This window comes from Agelaius tricolor, unplaced genomic scaffold, assembly GCF_023055355.1.
Source record: "Agelaius tricolor isolate 1412-34295 unplaced genomic scaffold, bAgeTri1.0.p SCAF_6, whole genome shotgun sequence".
NCBI lineage: Eukaryota > Metazoa > Chordata > Aves > Passeriformes > Icteridae > Agelaius > Agelaius tricolor.
Genome location: NW_027269266.1, coordinates 41,376,045 through 41,397,014, shown reverse-complemented (window position 1 = coordinate 41,397,014; position 20,970 = coordinate 41,376,045). Strand labels below are relative to the sequence as shown.

Here is a 20,970-nt window from a genome sequence, read left to right as displayed (position 1 = left end):
TCTTTACATATCTAAGCAAATTCACAAAATATTACACATTGTTATGACCTGAGGTAATAGTAATGTGAGGTGATAGTGATTCAAGTAATGTGAAAAACAGGCAAAAGATGAGCGCCCCAAAAAAAGCATCAAACTTTAATTGTGCCCCAATACTCACTCACTCTAACTACCAAGTTTGTTCTCACTATTCATTTCAAAGTGCACCCCAACAAATAGAAAGCTGCTGAGAACTGCTGAAACCATGGTGTTGGCAGGTGACATGCTCTTCCCATCCCATGCAGGATGGAGAGGAGCAGCGTAAGAGACAAAATGCCAACAAGAGAAGCAGGCCATTTTTGTCATGGAAAGGGGAGGACAGAGGGGAGAAGCTGAAGGAAGACCATGGAAAATGCCTGAGGAATTAGACCATCAGCTCTAACTTCAGCTTTGAGGGGTTCCTGCTGTTTCTGCTGCAGAGGACTCCTACACTTCTGAGCAGCAGACACTGTCTCACTCACCTTCATTTCTTCTTAGGCAGGAGAAGCACAGGATTTGCCCATTCCCACTTTCTCTTTCTGTCATTGCCTTGGGACAGCAATGACTCCTGAGCCAGGAGCACCCACTCACTTCTCCCTGACAGAAGCCAAGAACCAATATCCCAGCCTGGCCACACACAGGCAGGGTTCAATCTTTCAGTGTTCCTGCTGAGTTTACTGTACTCTCACTTGCTTGTAAAGCAAACTGCAAATCCAAAATACTTTCTTCAAATTTGGGTCTGGAAAGTATTGAAAAGTATAAATGGTGCAATTATCTTAAAATAGATTTTCAGTAAAAAGAGAAACTCATGGACTAAGATGTTTAATTTTTTCCATAATGAACTCAGTCGACTCATTTGAGCCTGGCCTTTAAAAATGAGGTGTGAGAAACTGTGACAAGGAAAATGGATATGTAAATAAAATTTTGGCTTAGCCCATGAGATGCAGAAAACTATAGTCATGCTGTAAGATGCCTTGGGATCACCAGACAGAAATTATTACCTGAAAATGGAGTGTTGGACAGAACACTGGTGTGTGTAAGAGGAAATTCAATGCTCAAAAACATTTCAGGATCAATACCTTCAAGAGTGCTCTATTCACCTGGAAGAAAGTGGTAGCTCAGACAGTGTCAATAAATTTCCTCACCAAATATGTCTTTTGTCTGTGAGAAGACATTCCTCAAGCTCTTTTACATCATGATGATTACAACATGAAAGTCAATGGCAATCAAAAGGTCACTGATAAGTTCTTAAATCAAAATCTTAAAAAACAATTAGCTTTTCTGTATTTGTTGCTTTTGTCTTCACTAAAGCTGCCCTCAATGACATAAATAACAAAACCAGTTTCAGTTGGCTCAGAAAGGTCCACTCTGTATAAATTGAAATACTACATCAAGTAAACACTTTCTTTACTGTAATTTTTTTTAAATTGCACCAATAAATGTGCAAAAAGCCTTCTACACTTCTAGCATTTTAGGACTACTTATCTCAAAGAACATCTAGTGCCTACTGGATGTCCTCAAAATGACCTTTATTTCTGAATTTTTCAGATAAACTATGCATTTGACGGCAGCATCACAAGCACAAGAAGCATATATACATACTGCTCATGAGTCTAACCAATAGTGTTATAAGCACTCACAGGAGCAGAATAAAAATATCACCCAGTGCTTTTTCTTCATGACTTCTGAAAGACTGCTTTACTTACACTCAGCAGGGGATGATGAAGTCTTTTTCCTGATCGTGGTATGCTGCTGTGCATAACACTTTGGGGACTGGCTAAGAGGTGCTTACTGCTGGGCTAAAGGATTTTAATTTACTTAAAATTTGGGGCATAAAAGCCTTTTCCTTCTACTGCCATACATTTTATTGAATTCTAAAGTGCATATTAAAGTTCATGGCTATTAAAATGACTCATTGTAGATATTCATGGATATCTCCACAAAGGAGCACAAAACGATCTGTACCAAGTTTTTTGTATGGACCTCGGGGGGAAAAAAATTAATAGGTGCTACTACAATTTAATCTGACAGGGGAAAAATGCTTTGGCTTGAGGAGTTGCTTCTGAAGAACAGTGTGGCTCTCTTCTGAGAGGCACAGTTGGAAAGTCTATATAGGGGAACATCAGTGGAACAGTCTGAGCAGTTTGTCTTTGTGGATCTCTCCACAAAGAGAGATAACTTGGCTCTGGATAGCACGTGGCAGTAATGCTTCCCAGACTCGGCATGCACCAAGTTACCTTGTGCCACCAAGGATGGGAACCACCACGAGATTTTGATGGTGGCCAGGACAGAAGATACCAGGAAATGGCTCCTCCCATTTCCTGCATCTAACATGATTCCTCAGTTTCAAAACCCAGTATGAGGAATAAGAGTCTCACAGTCAGTTTCTATATTTGGTTGACTTCTTGCTGCTGACCCACAGGGCTGGGAAGGAGCATAACAATAACCTTGAGCGAGTTCAAAAAAATGGAGATTTCTTATCAACACTGCAGATCCCAATATCAAAATGCTTAGCGCTGAAGTGGAAATTTTTGTGGAGACAATTAACTCTGCTTGAAAGGTAAAGTTAAATCTCTGCTCTTATAAACTTCATAATGAATTCTGATACCAAATATAACAAAGTAGAAATTGTTGTCACTGGAGTTGGTGATTTTATCATGACTTTTACTGAGAGGACAGAGATTCACATTGATGCTGGATGCGATCAACTGGAACAGAGAGTGCAATGGTAATTGGAAAGTCAGAGGAAATATTTAGGGGTTGTAGTGATAAAAAAGCCATTTCTTTTCACTTAAAGGAGGAGACCAAGCACTCCTACCTACCATGTTCAAGAACATCAGTGGCTTCCTTCTAATTCCCATAAAGATTTTTAGCACAGCTTTGCTCTCACATGAGTATTCCTGTCAAGTCCACCATAAGAATACAGTGGGACTCTCCTAAATTAATGCTCTGATACACAGCAAGTCAAAGAAGGCATTTAGTGAGTTGTGCTGCAGTAACTCAAGCAATGAGCACATAACATCTTGTCAAGTGACTGCCTTGCTACAGTGGTTTCCAAGCCAGCATTTTTCACATGTCAATTGGAAACGGCTAAAAGGTGCTTTCACTGTTAGACCCTGTGTTATTTTAGATTAATCTACCATTTTATTAGAGCTACTGACACTTTCTGCCAGTAACATCATCTGTAATGCATGGGCACAAGGTCTCTTTATGAACAGCTCATGACACAGGGGTCTCCCTCATCAGAACCTATTGTTCCTAACATCTGGAAATGATACAAATCCCAAACCTTCATAGTCCTCTTTCTAGAGTGACTTGACACCCAAACAGATTTCACTGCACCTCCACATTATTGCCCCTGCTCTGCTCTCCTCTTTCCTTTTAGGAACTCCAGCTACTCAGTTTGTCTCAGTAAGACAAATCCCCCACATTGTTTCCTTCATCAGAAGCTGTCATCTGGAAGACCCCCCCACAAAAATCTGCACCTATCCAAGTAAAACTGAATAGCACAAGTCTAAATTATATTAGCCTTGCTTATGTGGCACTGTTATGTGGATGACATTCAAAAACTACATCATATGAAATTTGCTGAAGGATGAGCAGAGAAGCTATGTGGCTTTATGTACTGATTCATAGCCAGATGTGCTTCCTTCTCACCACTGAAAACCCCACTGTGCCCTGTGTGTAGATTGGCCAGGGGTCAGAGTTTGCAGGGATCTCCTTGACTATGCACATGCTGGGTACTGTGCTCATTGACTTGTTCCTTACACTTAACTTTCCAAGCAATTAAGTCCTTTCTCACCTTAATGTATTCAGAAAATGAAAACATCATGCTATGTTTTGGAGAAAGGACAATAATGTGAGTCTCAACAAACCATGAAAACCATGAAACAGCAGTGGAAAAAGAGAGTTTGAAAGAAGTGATTTATTCATACTTCAGCCCTAAAAACAATGATCACAAAGTCAAAATATTTTAAGTTCTATCCAGAAACCATGAGAACACCAGGTGAAATCTCTAAGCTTAGTAGGCATTTTGACTAAAAATCTAACCTTGCAAGTAGCTGGGACAACATAATGCAGTAATTTATTTTTGTAAGTAGTTTCCATGAAAAAAGAATGGAAAGCAGTACAAGTGGAAGGCTGTGAGACCTTGGACTGATTGCATAGTAAGGGCTAAGCCATGAAGTGAAACCTCGGGAGCTGCTGAATCTTGAAATACTATAAAACCAAACAACTTCTATCAGGAGTAAATGTGATTTGTATTTTCCTGTAGTACATGGTGATTTGTTTTAAACAGTGATTGCTATCAATGCTGTTGGAATTGTACTCATTTTCTTCAGAGAGCTCACTTAAATAACTCTTAGCATCTACTGTTTGAACTTATTTGTATTCCAATAACATCCACCAGATTATTGGCACTGTCCACCTACACAGGAGAAAAAATTGCCCTTTTTCAAAGAGTTTACATTCTGAGAGCAGCTGAATCTCACAACATTGCAAAGAATATTTGATCTCAGAAATAATACACATCACTATGATTATCAGATCAGCACCTAAAACAGGATGCAATCAATCTTGGAAGGCCAGAAATTACTGAGTCAAGATAAAGGCTCAAGATACATTAACCAGTACATTCTAGAAAGGAAGCACAGATCTTCATTTTATTAAGACACTGAAACCTTTACAAATAAAGCTGGGATTTCAGCAATGCTGAAAATCAGTAGACAATGAGTTTCAAAGGGAACTGTCCATGTACTGTCTGCTGTCTCATTTGAAAATACCAGCCAAGAGCTGCAATTTTGTTTGGTTTAAAACATCATATCACCATGGGAAACAAACCCACTTACTTTTCATTCCAGGCAAAAATGAAGTGCAGGTGAGGGACCAAACAGGGTGGTAATGTGTACATTTGCAGGTGACTTGTGGGCATGGGCTGTGCTAATAAAGAAAGTGAAATTCAGAATGACATGACAGCAGGGAAGGCAAACTGGATCCTGGAAGGATGTCAGTGATCGTGCAGCTTACAAGAAAACAATCAGAAATGAGGGTCAGCTTTCATCCTCTCTGGAGACAAGCAGGCAAGTCTCTGAACACCTTACCATCCACTTCTTTTTGTTGGGGGGACTTTTGGGTTTTATTTTCTGTGCTTTGCAGTTTTCCAAATCCATATTCCTTGCCTGCACATTGGTAATGCATAAATATGCTACTTACTCCCTCATGTGTTTCAGCTTGGTCTCAGCCATTGTGCTGTTGAGAGCTCTGAATCCCCGGGGCTCCCCTGGAGACACTCTGGTGACAGTCCTCGAGCCTACAAATCAATGCACAGACACACAACCTTATTCACCTTCATCCCCCCGAGCTCTATTGCAGAAGGGCAGTCAGAAGGAGGAAGACTATTCCTGCTTCTCACAAGGCAGTGCCACATTAATTAAAGATGAATTAGATTATTAAATGTACATTAAGGGCAACTCCTTTCTGAGGGACAAGTAGGTTTGTAGCCTAAAGGCACCAGAACTGGAATAACAAGGAATACACAAGGAATTACAACAGAAAGGAAAGTCACTTCTTTTCTTCCATTTTCTTCCATTGTTTTTTTACTTATCCTTAAGAGCATGAACATTCTTCCTAACAGGCAAGTCTCTCCTTGAGCTTGATCATTACTGTAAACTGGAAGTATTTATCTTATGACATCAGTTTCTCCTTCAGATAAAGGTACTCTTTTTATGTATGAAAATATATATATATATAAACATTCCTGTATATGTAAATACATATATATGTGTAAGAAATATATACATGCATAAACACACATGCCCACTCTTTTTGTTTGCAGGCCTTGTGAGCTGTTGCAATATTTCAGGACCTAGGGCTCACCTACCACTGAAGCCCTCGACCACAGGAACACAGAAGTGCTGAATCACAGAGGACTGTCAGGGTTATCAGCTCAAATATGCTGCAATTTCATGTAGTCATCCCATCATACAAGTCTGTGGTTTTCCTAAGAAATTTATGTACTTTTTGCCCTGACTGCTTCCATTGAAAGACATTTCAAAGCCTTACTGGGAGCTAGTGGCTAAAATATCTTATTTCCTGATAAAATTTCTTTGTCAAGCAGTTCGTGCTCATTTTCCTCCTGTGCCAGTCCTTTTCCTTGGCTTATGCAGTTATTTCCTTCCCTTTTGCATACTCCTTTCAAGTCACTGTCATATTTCCTGAAAAATCCCTGTGCCAGGATTTCTTCCCCTGGGAAGCTGAGAAGACTCAGAGAAAAAATGAAAACAATAATTATTTGATTGCTTCTCCTGTGTTTTGCTGCTTTGGAATGTGGTTTGGAGATTGTTTATCCAACATGTGAATTGTTTTTACTTAATGACCAATCACCATCCGGCTGTGTCGGGACTCTGGAAGAGGTCACAAGTTTTTCATTAGTATCTTGTTAAGCCTTCTGTAAGTATCCTTTCTCTATTCTTTAGTATAGTTTTAGTATAGCATTCTTTAATATAATATAATACATAAAATAATAAATTAGACTTCTAAGAACATGGAGTCAGATTCATCAAGTCCTCCTTGGTCCTGGGGACTCAGCAAATACCTTTCATTTCTTCATAATTGGAAAAAATCCTATTCAGCTTTCAATTTGTTAAGCTGAACAAAGCAGCTATTTTAGCCTCTTCTTGCAAATTGTTTGGCACTAGGATTTCACTTCCCAAAAAAAGGAGATGTATTAGGGTGTAAATGTGTGGGCTGTGCCACACAAGACCCAAGTTCTGACCAGGCACAGGAGGACTTTGCATAGGGTAGGAGCAAGCCAAAAGTCAAACACGTTAACACAATGTCTTGTCTAACTGAGCCCACACTCCCCTCCTACCAGGGGTTTTTAGCTTGGACTCAGCTGGGGTTTGGCTTAGTATGGATTACATTAACAGGGATCGCATGCAGCCAGAGGGAGCTTGCAGCTCCCCTCCCTCTATGAGCTGATACAGACATCCCCAGAGAGCACCCAATGCTTTCCTGGAATGTGTAATCATGGCTCTCCCAACAGTTAGGCTCCTATGCCTGACATGATTCTAGACCCTGATCACATCCATCTGAATACTGAGATAAAACTTTCCATTGTGAGTGATCCTACTGGATCACTCACAGTGAGCATCTGCTGGATTCAGAAGCTTGGAAGCACAGAAGAAATGGATTCCTGATTCTGTTAGCAGGATGGACAAACAATTGCACATTTAAAAACATTTTCCTAGCTTATCTTACACCTAATGTCTAGGAGTTATCTGGTGCCCAAGTATTACAACTCAGGTACAGTTAATGTAGTTTAAAAGATGAAAAATGATAAGGCCAGTTCTTACTGGCAACCAATTATTTTGCCTATTAATGCAAAAAACATTTCCTGATTGTTTACTGTAACAGTGCACATGCATACCCATATGTTTTACATGGAGTCTGTAAGCATTCAACTCCTTCAGCAGCACTGGAAAATTGAGTTATCCTCAGGAGAGCTCAGGAAATCCCAGGTGCTGTGCAAAGCAGTGCTTGTGACTTAGTGGGCTCCTCTCTCAGTTGGCACAGTACTAAGGTCCAGATGTAGGGCTTAAGTGCTTTGAAACCAATTAAAAATGGATGCCCTGAGCACCAGTGTCCTAAGGAAAATATAAACCTTGCTGTCTCTTAAAAAGGAGCACATTTAACCACAGGCACCAGATAAATTCTGGCATTACTATTATTACAGGATACATCACTGTAGTAAGAGCTTGGCATATTCTTTCTGTGTAGTGAATTCAGTATATTTATTACGACAATATTTCCTTCTCCTCTGACATTTCATTATTAAAAACATTCTTCTTGTTTGTTTTGGTTTTTGGTTTTGTTTTGGTTTTTTTTTTCTCCCCTGGGATTTCTGGCTAGATAATTCAAATTTTGTCTACTTTACACATTGGCAATTGGCCAAGAAAAACTTAGTCCCTTTGTGCAAACTCTATATCTTTCTCTCCATTTAATATGATTTTTTGGCTACTGCAAGGCAGCACAGACAATATTTTAGGATGCTACAAAGGTGTGGTTCCTCATTAAAGAAATGAGTTCTCAGTGAAGACTGCTAAGAGCTTGATACATTGTTGCTACAGCACACCTCAACAAATGTTGCTGGGATGATTCATAGCCATTCCACTTCTACATCAAAGGTACTTTCTTAGAAGCAGTTACTTGATAATTAATGTATTTTGCACCCAGCTTCAGACAGTTTGTGTACCCACATATCAACACACAAGAAGGAACTATGCTTCTTCAAAAAGTTACCAGATAATTATTTGCATTTTTTTTATCTAAGATATCATTCTTGATCCATTAAACAAAATCAAATGAAACAACAAGAGCACTGTCTTTTCAAAACCAGGTATTGTGGTTTTCTAAATGGATTTCAATGTCTCCCAGTGTCTAACCCAGTATTGCAGAAACAACATAGGGCAAAGGGCAAAAGATCTTTGTCCTCTCAGGTGATAGAGCACCAGTTGGAGGTTTGCACTGAGGATCTGTAGAGAAAGGAATTTATTCACAGGTGCATTATCTGGTAAGAGTTTTCATAAATTATGGTCCAAAGGCATTCCTACAAACATTCCTGCTAGTGACCAAAAAATAGGTGATACACACCTACTGCATCTCTTCATAAGCCATGATGTGTTGTGAAGCTGTTATCTCCACTGAATCACAAACTTCTGTTTGTGTTTCAGATTTCTTTTCTTTACCTTTCACTTCTACACATGAGATCCTACAATGCCTTTTTGTACAAGATAGAAAAGATTAGAAACAGATGTGTTTTCCAGATTCATAAACAATACAAAGTGACGCAACAGCCCCTAACCTTCTCTCCCTTAATGCCAAGCAAATTTAGTAAATTTTAAAATGAGTTTTTCAAACTCCTTTATCTTCTAGAGTTTTTTTCTGGGATCTACCCAATTTTTCAATTTATCAGCACAGCCTATGTTATTTCAAACACACTCCACATGGACCTTTATAGACAACATGAAAGCAATTGTGTACCAGAAAAGTTCTTGTACTTGGAGTGATTCTGGGACCTCTTGAGGAGAAAACTCAGTTACCTCCCAAGTCCTTTCATAAACACTGAGGTTTATACTAAACAAATTCCATCTGTTGAAAAATAATTTATATTTATTGCATTTTTTTTTATCACAGCCCTTGATGACAAAAAAAAGTTCTAGTGTTTTTCTTCTTGGTTTTTCTCTAACAGCCACTTGAAATGACTCATAATCTTTTTGTAATACTTTAACAATGAAAGATGCTACAAGAAATTCTGTCCTGGCCAGATTCCTGCTTCCATTGCCCTATTATTGCCATGAAATCCACACTGTTTTCAGGAGTAGCCATTACAATTCTGTTGCAGCTCTGTAGCCCAGCAATATGGTATTGCCACTGCCTGCCCCAGGCCACACACCTGAGTCTGCAAGGCTTCAGGCTTTGTCTGATCTTGGCTTGTCCTGACAGAAATTTTGACTGAAGTGCTTAAACTATAGCAGCAGTTTTTTTAATTACTATGCAGTGGGCTGTTTTGTTTTATTTCCAGTTATTCCTGTAACATACAACCTGCTTTTTTAGATGGATTAGTAGTATTCTGTGTAGAAAGACATATTTATAACTAACTTAATTCAATTAACGTAGAGAAGTACAGGCCAGATACAACAGCAGATGCCTTGAAAAGTGGGAACAAAAGATGAGATGTAAAGGACTACAGGCATGGGATGTCAAGAAGGGAGGCTCTGACTCACACTGGCAATGCCATGGGTAAAACCAATGTCCTAGTGGTTAGTGAAAGAAATACAGACCTGGAAGGGGACACAACTAGCTTTAGGGTGAAAAAGACAGCAAGTATCTAACCTATGTAAATTGCACTATATACAGAAAATTTTGATGTAATGGGAATTTGGAGCCCAGTGAAGAATATGCAAGGTATAAATGAACATTAGCAAACACATAAAAATGACCCCAGCTGCAGATTTATAGCTTGATTTTGGAAGAACTTAAAATAATGAAAGTTTAAACTTTCTAAGTGATACTGGGCATACAAAGATAAAAGGAAACCTGGAGATTTGTCTCTTATTATCATTACATATATTTCTTTGGAGAAAATCATACCTAATTACTGTCTAGTTTGAAAAAAGCCTGTAAGTTTCATCACAGACTGGTTGGAATTTTTTTTAGTGATAAAAGTACAATTTATTCTTTAATATTACAATTTTTAAAAACTCATATTCTTGTCCCTAATACTGAAGGGAAAAGATTAAGATAAGGGAGTTTCTAATACTAAGATTGTTTTTAAAACATCACTGTTTGTCTTAATAGTCTTGTTTGTTCTCACCAACCTTCAAGGCAATTCCTCTCTTTAATTAAATGAAGGGATATTGAAGCACAGAGCAAAATTTTTTTCTTATTTCAACTTCTGCAAACCCATTGCAGACAGTGACGCTGCAAATGCATGAATGAGTGCAGAATATGGAGACAGGGGGTTCTCTGTGAGTGTGAAGAGAAACTGGAGGTAAATGTTCCTTCCTTCAGTCCTGAGGGTCTCCTGGCATGGGGCCCAGAAGGTGATCAGTGAAGGTCACCCAGAAGGTGACCTACAGGACTATGATGGCAACAACTTTGATTACTCCCCTTCATCCTTCTTCTTTGGCTCTCTCTTCCCATCTGCCCAGGCTCACAAGCAGGGGTGAACCAGAGCTCAGCACTGGAAGAACCTCTGGAAGCAGGACTTCCTAGGAGTCTCCTGTGTTGTGGTTTTAGATAATCACAAGTCAGGTTTATCCCAACTGAATGAGTGCAAACAAAGCAGCTAAATGAGGCTGCAGCTCTCATGGGAGCCTTTGGGAACTCAGTTGGCCTTTCATGCAGCTCACACTCAGTCCCACCTGGTGGCTCTGAGGACAGTGACTGTGACAGCCACAGTAAATAGCCTTCTTTCACATCAGTTTTCTTTTTAGCTTTTAAGTAGACCACAATGACCCAGGTTTTCCAACTGTAAATCTATAGACAACATTTTGCCAGAGATTTTAGGATTAAATTACAGACTTAAATTCTCACTGTTTTCTTTGTATCTTTGTAATGTATATTTGTAATGAGATACTCTTACATAAATTATTATCCAAACCTTTATCATAATTTTAAAAATATTAAATATTTTAATTCATTTTCTCTTATTGTAACCAGGATTAATAACTATAAAATAGCTTACACATCTTCAAATATTTTCCTCTGGAGAGAAAATGACAGTAGCCAAGTTTTTAGAAGTTTTTTTTATAACATTCTATACTTCTGACTATCATGCTTTATGGTTTTATTATTTTCAACAGAAGCACTTAACTATTTATGCCTTTTCTTTTGGCATAGTTATACTTCTTTATATACATTATACTTCTTTGCAGTAGATTAAGGAAGTAATTTTCAAAGGGATCACATTTTTTGAGTTATTTTGTTGCAAAATGGAAATAGTTGGACAGTGATGCATATAGACTGCTAATAACTGCTGCTATCTAAAGAAGATATATCATCTTACCCAATGAGCTGCTATTCAGGACACTCTCCAAATACTCAACCATTGCCTCCATATCACTGTCCTGTGAATAAAAGAAATAGGAACAGCATTAGTGTGAGCACAAACCGAAACACAAACACCATGTCCCAGAGGTACCATCCCACAAACATAGAGGATATCACATCAGTAAGTGTCAAGACTAAACTATAAAGAAGTTACATTGCTCAGGACATTTTCTATATCTTCTTCTCCTAAAACATCAGGCTTTGGAATTATGCAATAACCAAACAACAATTTAAGTCAGATTCCTTGCAGAACACGAGTGTTTACAACAACTGTGCATGGAATTTAAAGGAGATATATTTACTGTGGAGGGTGGTGTGCAGTCTCTGAAAATATACCAGCATTTTATCATCAGTTAGTTCTGGAATATCTAAAACAATATTACATTGAAAAAGGCAAGTTTGTACTTTTTAACTATGCCAAAATTTTTATGCTTATGATAGCTGCCCACAGCAAATTAATACTTATCTTTCATGTAATTGCATCTACTTACATGTCTAGTAACAACAACTAATTAAAAATTTTTTAATTAAGAAGAGATTTTAACATTTTTATATTTCAAGTGTTCTGCTACCAAACAGATGGCTGACAGTTTTGCCATGATATCATTCACATGAAATGCTGTTTGTATACACAAATGAAATTTAAAGTTCTAGCCACTAAACAGTGATTGTTGTCCAGGAAGAAGATCACAATTTTATGAAAGTCCAAGAAAAACTTGGACTCTGAGTGTGCAGAAAGTGCTGCCATATCACATTTAAAAACACAGCATTTATTGACTATTTAAAACTGACAGTCAAAATCTTGACCTTGCTAGAAAATATGTCAAAAATACGTATTTTTAAAAAATATGTCAAAAATATGTATTTTTAAAAAATAGTCAGCACTCTATGCCTTTAAGATTGAAAACAATGGAATAAAAACAAACACTATTGACCTCCATTTCTATGAGGGACGACCTATTTTATATTCTTCTGTGATCTTACTAAAATGCCCATTCTAAATCTCTCAACTTAGGAACTGCCAGTACACCTAAATAAGACAGCAATAATTGTTGGCAATGACTTCCAGCTGGTTAGGGACCTTCTGGTGCAAGTGGGAGCTGTTATGGATGAGCATAAACTAACTATTCTTCACCCCAAGTTGTTTCATGGGCTTATATTTGAAACAGGCTCTGCTACTTTGGCTGAGGTTTGCAAGGCAGGAATCAGGTTCTTGGTTGGCCATTACAACAGGTAACCCACAAGCTCATAGGCTCAAAGGAGCCTCTTTGCCCTTTTGGAGCAGCCTGTGGGGTCCTGATTGGATCAAGTCAGCACAAGGGTTTCCAGTTCTGCTGCCAGGAAGTGCCAGGGAATGCATTCATTATGTTAATATACACAGTACATACTGAATATTGAATTAAGACAATATTACAGATATAATTTCTCTGTACTTCTAAAAAGAAAAAAGAACCATTATGACTTAATTAAAAAGATTTCATTAAATCTTTTTCATTCAAAATGAAAGAGTTGTATTGATTTTCTGCTAATATTACTTTGTAATTATTTTTATTTTCATTATCACTAACAGTTAACCACAAATCTTCAGACAGATAGGCAAAACATAGTAAATAACCATATAAAACACTATTTTTATATGGTTATAAAAACACTTTAATAAAAACTTTTTAAATCATTTTTATGGGATAAAGCCTGTAATTCCCAAACCTTTGACTTCTCTCAACAGGACATCATATTTACTCCAATTATAACAACAAAACTGGTTTCTTCTTTTTATGCTGTAAGGCAAAAGATGTATTTTTACCTCTTCATCACTCCTATCTTTTCCCCTCTTGGGTTCAGCACTGGAAGAGGATTTAGCTGTTTCATTTAATCTATTTCTTTAATCTTTCTTTCTCTCTTTCTTTTTCTTTTTTTTTTTTTTCAGAGGAAGCAAAGCCCTACAGAAGGGACAAGGGACTGTGACGGATGCCCAGAAGAGAGGCACTCCCATGCACAAGGGCCAGTGTGGGTGAATGCTTGCACATTCCAGATTCAGAACAAATAACCCCACTTCTAACAGCCATAAACCTGCCAAAACATGTGTTAGGAATCCAGGGGAGCATCTTAGGGGTCACAGCACACAGACCACTCAGAGCTGCTCGAGCTATGATAATTTATGTCAGCTGATTGTCTGGCTTGACAATCTCAGAAGCAACTTGGAATTTGAAAATAGGAACCTACTGCATCACAGTAGTAGACTTTGTCATAGTGAAGAGGGTGAATTTGTTATTATGGTCACTGAGAAAAACCACTAAGAGCATGGGGATGAGCTGCAGCAAAGAGCATCCACCAGCATCTCAGCTAAATCAAAGCCAATGGAAGCTTCACTACACACTAACTTTTCAAGATGAAACCTCTGTTTAAGCATCACATGTTAAAATGCTTTTAAAAACAGTTTGTCATTATTTTTTATGATTTCCCTCTAATTAGAAACTGGTTCTCCTATTAAAAAAACATGTGGAAAAGAACCACTGGCTTGAAGAGGTGGAGGTCTGGAAAAGCGGCAAATTGCTGCTTGAAATCTGTCAATGTGCATTTCTGCTCCAAAAGAAAGGAAAAAAGGACACTAAACTCCAGTGCTGGAAAATGTGTCTGAAATCAGATTGGCTGTACCAACATGAGAAAAAAAAGCTGTCTCAGCTCCCACCCCAAACCTTTAAAATTAAAAGTGTTTCAGTGCCTAACTCTACCTTCCTAGGCAGTCTTACATCCCACATGAGGCTGCTACTTCTCAGTCTGTCTTGACATCTGTGGGAGCCTATATTAGGCTTGAATAAATAGCTCACATCCCTTTCTACATGTTGCACCTTAATATGTTGTTCATAAAGATGACTTTTCTGACCCCATGCTACTGCATGAACATTGGAAATTTTTTTAATTCTTGTTTGAAATAATGGAGTCACCAGAGAGCACCACCAGGTGCAACATTTTTGCCCTCTCTGCACAGAAGTAACTAGTAAAGCAATCTTGGGACTGGAAATTTAAGAGATTTGCAGAAATTACCTTACTAGCCCTTACTGTGTTGCAGTGGAATGTCTTTTTAGCACACAGCTCCAAAAGCTTGGTTTAAGGTATCTTTGAAGAAAGGGTTTAAGAGTATGAATACCATCATAGAAACAGAAGTAGGAGTTTTGGTATTAAGTAAATGACTGCAGAAGCAAACCTTTGCTATTCTGGTAGGATTTGAAACTTATTATTAATACTGAGCATGATCCCACCTACTTTGAGTAGGATTCATCTCACATAATCATTGATATCCAAAGGAAGATGTTGTGTGCATGTTAATAACTCTAAATTCCTTTATAATCACCAAAGAGGGACCTCTCTGTGTATTCCATCCAACTTGCATGAGATGTTTACTCCCTAATAATGCTTGCTTACTTCCCCTCACGCCTTTCTGTTTGTTGAGTTCAGACAAAGGTGTTCAGATTTGCACAGGTATGTTCAGTCTGCTTTCACCTCCAATTTACTGCAGAATTTTTCACTTGAAAAAATAGTGCCTATTTTCACTTCCCAAAAAATAGAAAAGGTAATTGTGTCAATAGCCAGAAACACACTTATTGAATATCTTAAGGTGACAGAGACAATGGGGTGCCAGTGGGATGGTTCTTCCAGCCCACCATGCTGATTCTTATTATGGGATTTTTAGTCAGTCCAACACGAGGGAATGTTGCAGCTCACATCTGAATGCCAACACCTAACTTATTCTGCATTACTGAGAAATCTAATTTTGTCTTCTGCCCTTCATTAATTCTAAGCAGCAGTCTGCCTGTTCAAAATCACTACTGACTGACACTTAATGATACCATCAATGAAAGTTGAATGAAAATTTCAAAAGGCATTCTAAAAAAGAAAAATTCTCTCAGAGTCTGATGAAAATGAGCAGTAATTTTGTTTTCAAGAGTACCTTGTGGTAGACTTTCTGGGCAATGATTTCCTTGTATATCTATGTGTTGTGGGTAAGCATAAATGCAGCAAACTTTAAAAAAGTATTGTCTAAGAAAATCCACTGTTTTACAATTGAGTAACAATTTCTTTACTATAGCCTAATCTGCTCCTGAATTTTAAGGCATCCTGTGTGTTTAATTTGAAAGTTAGGGGGACATGTCTAGATTGAATGGAGCTGTTTCTGAGTAAACTTCAAGTTCTACTTGTGGGACAATTTCAGGATCCCCTGCTACTGTTGTAGAAGTAGAGTTCTGATTTCTCACACATTATTTTTGCTTTAAAAACTACATCTCAAAGAAGCTATTAGTTCAAATTTTTCAAAAACCACAAGTTATTTATAATTTAGTGAAGAGTATTAGTCTTCTTGGCTGGTTCCCTGGAATGCAGAAGACATCACACCCTGCTCTGCAGACATTGCAGATGATCACAGAATAAAGTTACTGTTCCTAGGCAGAACCAGACAGTACCATTCAGAGGCACTGCAGGCCATGATTGAAACTGGAGGCCATGAGAGAAATTGATAGTTCCTGAATGCCTTGGGAAGATCCATTTTCAGAACTGCCTCAGGCACTTAAGTTTATTGATTTCACTGAGACTTGATCACTGGAGACAAGATTCATCTCAGCTCATTCTGATCAGATCTAAATGAGGTGCCTTTTGCAATAATCTTCAACCTTCACACTGCAATCCCTGACTTTCTTGTGGCAGCCTTAAATGATAAAGCTACTTTAAGCCTTTCAGCAATAAGTTTTCTCTTCACTGACACTTTCAGTGAGGTGGAAAAGTCTACAGATTTGCTGAACAAGTCTTGCAGCTGTTTAGGCTCATCATTCATCACACTGTCCTAGAAAATATGTCTATGCAGGAACTAGAGGTGACTATCTTTGCTTGGGAATTAGAGCTGGAACTTAGATCTTATGCTTGAAGTATATCTTCAGTTTTAATTTAATTTAAATCACAGCTGACATTTGAGAGGATCCTACTCTGAGTGTTTTAGAGTCACAAGAATGGTTTCTGGCAATGATCTATCTTAAGGCATTCATGGGAGTATTACCTTTAATCTTGAAGGAATGCAAAATTCTTTCTCATCAATACCTTATAATACACATATAATTAATTCATGGTATTGATATACACACACATTTCTAAAAAAAATCAGTAATGTCAGTAGGACTAATTCTGGGAAGGAACAGTTTTCTCATGGAAAATGTTTATCAAGTGTATACAAGGCTCTCAAAGGTCACATTTACCTGGTGATTTGTCCTAGAGACTGTCCATGACAATTCTGCATCTTCCTCCTCTTCACTGTCTTCTGAACAGGATTCAAACTCATCTTTATAATATTCTTCTGCAATTTCTGGGTCTTCAGGGATCTCTAAAGGCAATTATGAGTTTATAGCATATATAGAGAAAAAAAGAATGATCTGAAAAAGATATAACTGAACTTTATAGCACCAGTGTTATGTCAATAGCAATGCACTCTGTAATTGAAAGCAAAGGTTAGGTTCTCAGAGTAAAATGTCTTCAGTGATATGGTAAGCAGTGTTAAAGCTGTCTCTGGCAAAGTGCAAATCATCATCATGTGTGAATTAATGAACCTAAGGGATCTATATTGATATTACACTGAAATCTCTAAAATATACAATAAATCAGGCTGGAAGTGACCTTTTGGCATCATTAAGTCAAAGCAAGGCCAGTTTTGAATTTAATCCATCTTTTGTGAGCTGAAATTATAACTCAGTTTTGTTTTCTCTAACACACATAACTTGTGGTGAATACAACCACTAAGCTAAATGGAAAATAATATATATCAGGTACATGTTTAAAAGATATGAGAAATTAAATCTACATATTTTCCCAAACTTTCTTGAAGAAAAACTACAATAAAATAAAAGAAACTAGTATAAAATCAAGCTATGCCTACTTGGGTGTCATGCCCTCTCAATTTATTACCATCACAAGTTTTAGTAATAGCAGTGAGTGCAATATTAATGTAGCCAATGAGCCCATGAAGTACAATAATTGGTACTAAAACTCAACACATTCATCACAGTTTGAAAGACACTCCAGCCACTCTGCACTGGGTGAAATCCTTTGGCATCCCAGACTCTGTACAAAAGAATTAGTGAAACAGCTTGAAGTCTGATTGCATCTCCTTCATGGGGATATTACTACAAGAAATGTTAGTTAAAGACAAAAAATATTTAATGTTCAGCTGTCATAAACCATCACTTTCATTGTCATAATTTTAGCTAATGCTAATTTCAACCACTCTTCTCAATTAAGACTGCCCCTTTAGAGAAATGAGAACTATCTTCTATTTTATTGCATTTAAATATAGTTCAAACAATATGACATAAAAATTATTAATCTATTTTTAAATTGTTTTACATGGAAAAAACCCAAAAGGATTCAAACAGGGGAATGCAATTAAAATCCATATAAAAAACATTTGAGTTTGGGCAGGAGCAATAATTCTAATCTTTAAAGTGAAAGAAAGAGAACTCAGAAAAAATAGTGTAGCTATCTGCAACATTAGATGGTTAAGCTCTCCTGTGGAGATATAAGGTCTACTATCTATTGTCTCCAAAGTAATTTCAAAAATACTTCCTTTCTTTATAAACCTGATTTAGGTCCAAAAGGGTGACACATTTTTACACAGACTTCTGTTTTAAGATATTAATGGAAGCTGCATAAAAGCCCCATGCTCCATTGTCACAATTTCTAATCCTAATCCTTCCTGTTTCTATTTTTCACCTTTCTTAGTTTGAAAAAAACAGTCAAATAAACAACTAATCAATACCTGAGTTTCCAGAAGAACACCCCCAATCCAAAAATATTTTCTCACAAAGAGAGCATTTATTTAATTGCTTGAGTTTACAAAGTGCCATTTGACAGAAAGTCCAGCACTTTATTAAAAAGAGAATCTTGAATATCATCCATTCTACGTGGAAAGAACACCTCAAAATTAAGATACATCTCCTTTTCCACATGAGGTGATCAATTTTCCTTTCTTGCAGAGAGGCTGTCATCCCAGTGATTAAGATAATTTTATTAGGTTCATCTGCATTCTGTCTATGTGCATTCACATACATATAAAACAGCCCATTTATTATGTTGTAATACAAGCATCAGACTATGCTGGTGTTTTCTGAGTCATCTCCTCCCACATTCTGCATTTGTTTATTGCTGTACTAAAAAATGCAAGCCTCCCCTTTCCAACCAAACAAGGCATCAAAATCAGCCTTTTTACTCATCACTGTAACTTTAAAATGTCTGCTCTGGCTGCTGTAAACTCTATACTTTGTGAGCAGCACATGACCACAGAAAACTGGTGATGCCCCTGAACTATGCAGAGAGGCTGGCAGTGGCTTTATTCCACTTCCATGACAGCCTTTGCATCCTTGTTGGAATTATTCACCTCACCATTTGTGAAATTGGAATTATTCACCTCACCATTTGTGAAATTGACAGCTGTTCACAGACAGTCAGTTAATCCAAGCTTAGTAATACAATTTGAAATGCTAGTTCAGATGCTGGAGATGTCCCAGGGTATAGAAGTTTACTGGCCCCAATTCAGAAACCAATTCCAAGTGGCTTTTCTGAAAGAAGACAGCATGTCCAGCGCAGGGGAATTTAGTATTTACCTAATCAAAGTTCTTAAAACTTTTTTGTTTTATGACTGGCATCTTGAAAGATGGAGCCTTCAAAGCATTTACACATTTATTTAAACTGTTTCCATATAACAATTCTTTGAATCTTACCAAAGTAGAGCCAGCTCCCAGTCCTCCATGTATTATAGATGCACAAGACATCTCTGGTTCCCTGCAGAATTAGCTGAGTACAGAACAGCTTATTGAGCTGAGACCCAGGATCAGACGAATTTCAAGAACAGATCAGGTGGATTTGGCACAGCAGACACCATAAATCAGCCTGGCAAGCTGTACCTGTGCTGGCCTAGTGCAGATAGCGTGAGTGAGTTGGTATTTTCAACTCAGGGCAGGCACTGTCAGGGTAGTTCAGGCCCCACAAGCTTCCATTTCCATGTCTGCAGTTCATCCTCTAGAATATTTGCCACCTGAGTCTTCCCATAATTCCATGTAATCCACATACACCTCCAATTTCCACAAACCAGGTGACAAAAGACTGGTTACTGCTCCCATTCCTAAACATTACTAGTGAAGTTGCACACTTAGTAACGTAATGCAGAAGAAAATTCTTTGGTTTGTGCTTTCAGAGAAGTATTTTTAATAAAAATGTTGCTCTTTGGGCTAGACTGTTTGACCACTGAAAAGCCTAGCATGGACTCTGGTGACAGGACCCTGCCGCTGTCCTTTGTTCTGATAAATAAAATGGAAATTAAGCTTATTTGTGCCTGGGAGGCACTTGGGTAAAGAAGTGGTGCTAGCAAGGGCAATGCCAAGACTGTTGTGCTGAAAGAGGAAACAAAACTGCTGTTGCAGAACCCAGGGGACCCTGCCTCTGTTTTGACAGCTGGACTGGCATCCAGCTGAGCATCTCTGATACAGCATCCTTACATTCTCCATAGGGAGCACAAGGAAGGGTCTGTGGAGCTGCTTCTGCCCCCTCACACCCCCACATCTCTCAGCTGATCTCTGAAACCACCCTGTGCTTTATCCAGCTGTGTGTATTGCACCAAGGCCAGTCACAACAGCTTTTATTTGCTTACAAATCACTGAATACAAAACAAACTCAGCTGTTGCTTTGGTATTGCTAGATGGTTTAGGCATAGCATTGAGACACTTGATACTTGCTGTTAGATGTTTGAATGAAAACAAACTTTGAATAAAACTATTCCTCTTTAGATCTCTTTCTATACAGTAACATGATGTTAATAGTGGAATGAAGGATAAAAACCCATTATCTAAAAAAAAACATAAAAGCCTGGTTATTTCCCAAGAAGACAAGCTAAACACAAAACAGAGGAATGTGATACTTGTAATATTTTGCTTAAATCCACCAGAGCTTGTTTCAGGTAGCATGGTAACTCAGCAACAACAATTTTCTCCAAAGAGATGAAAATACTTTGATAAATATCTTTAATTTTCTTCTGCCTGAAACTCATACTTGTCATTGTTGCATTGATGTAGTATTCCCACATTCCAGAGCATGCAGAAGACAATAAGTAAGACCACTTTTATAAAAAGAAAAAAAAAAACAGTAAAAGGAAAAAAGAAAACAATGGTGCAACATATGTAAATTTTCACCATTTGTATTCACAGTTACAGAGTCACACTTGACTCTTAACGACTGTTTTACTTTTTGATCCAAAGGCTTCATTGCATCTCTGGAAAAAGGCAGATTTGCTCAGTTGCCACATTCCTACGTTAAGGA

General features: G+C 37.8%; 1 protein-coding gene across 6 annotated transcripts in view; it reads right to left on the bottom strand.

Annotated features, from left to right (window-relative positions):
- The window catches only part of NEK11 (NIMA related kinase 11), an 82,462-nt gene that overhangs the window by 9,031 nt on the left and 52,461 nt on the right, over positions 1 to 20,970 (bottom strand). For 5 of the 6 annotated variants that reach the window (XM_071429505.1, XM_071429509.1, XM_071429507.1 and 2 more), the window contains 3 exons: positions 16,866 to 16,990; positions 11,582 to 11,642; positions 5,227 to 5,323 (listed from right to left, as the gene is read on the bottom strand). In XM_071429505.1, coding sequence (XP_071285606.1) covers positions 5,227 to 5,323; positions 11,582 to 11,642; positions 16,866 to 16,990 — 283 coding nt within the window. The remainder of the gene's footprint in view (positions 1 to 5,226; positions 5,324 to 11,581; positions 11,643 to 16,865; positions 16,991 to 20,970) is intronic. The other variant, XM_071429508.1, reaches the window with a different exon arrangement.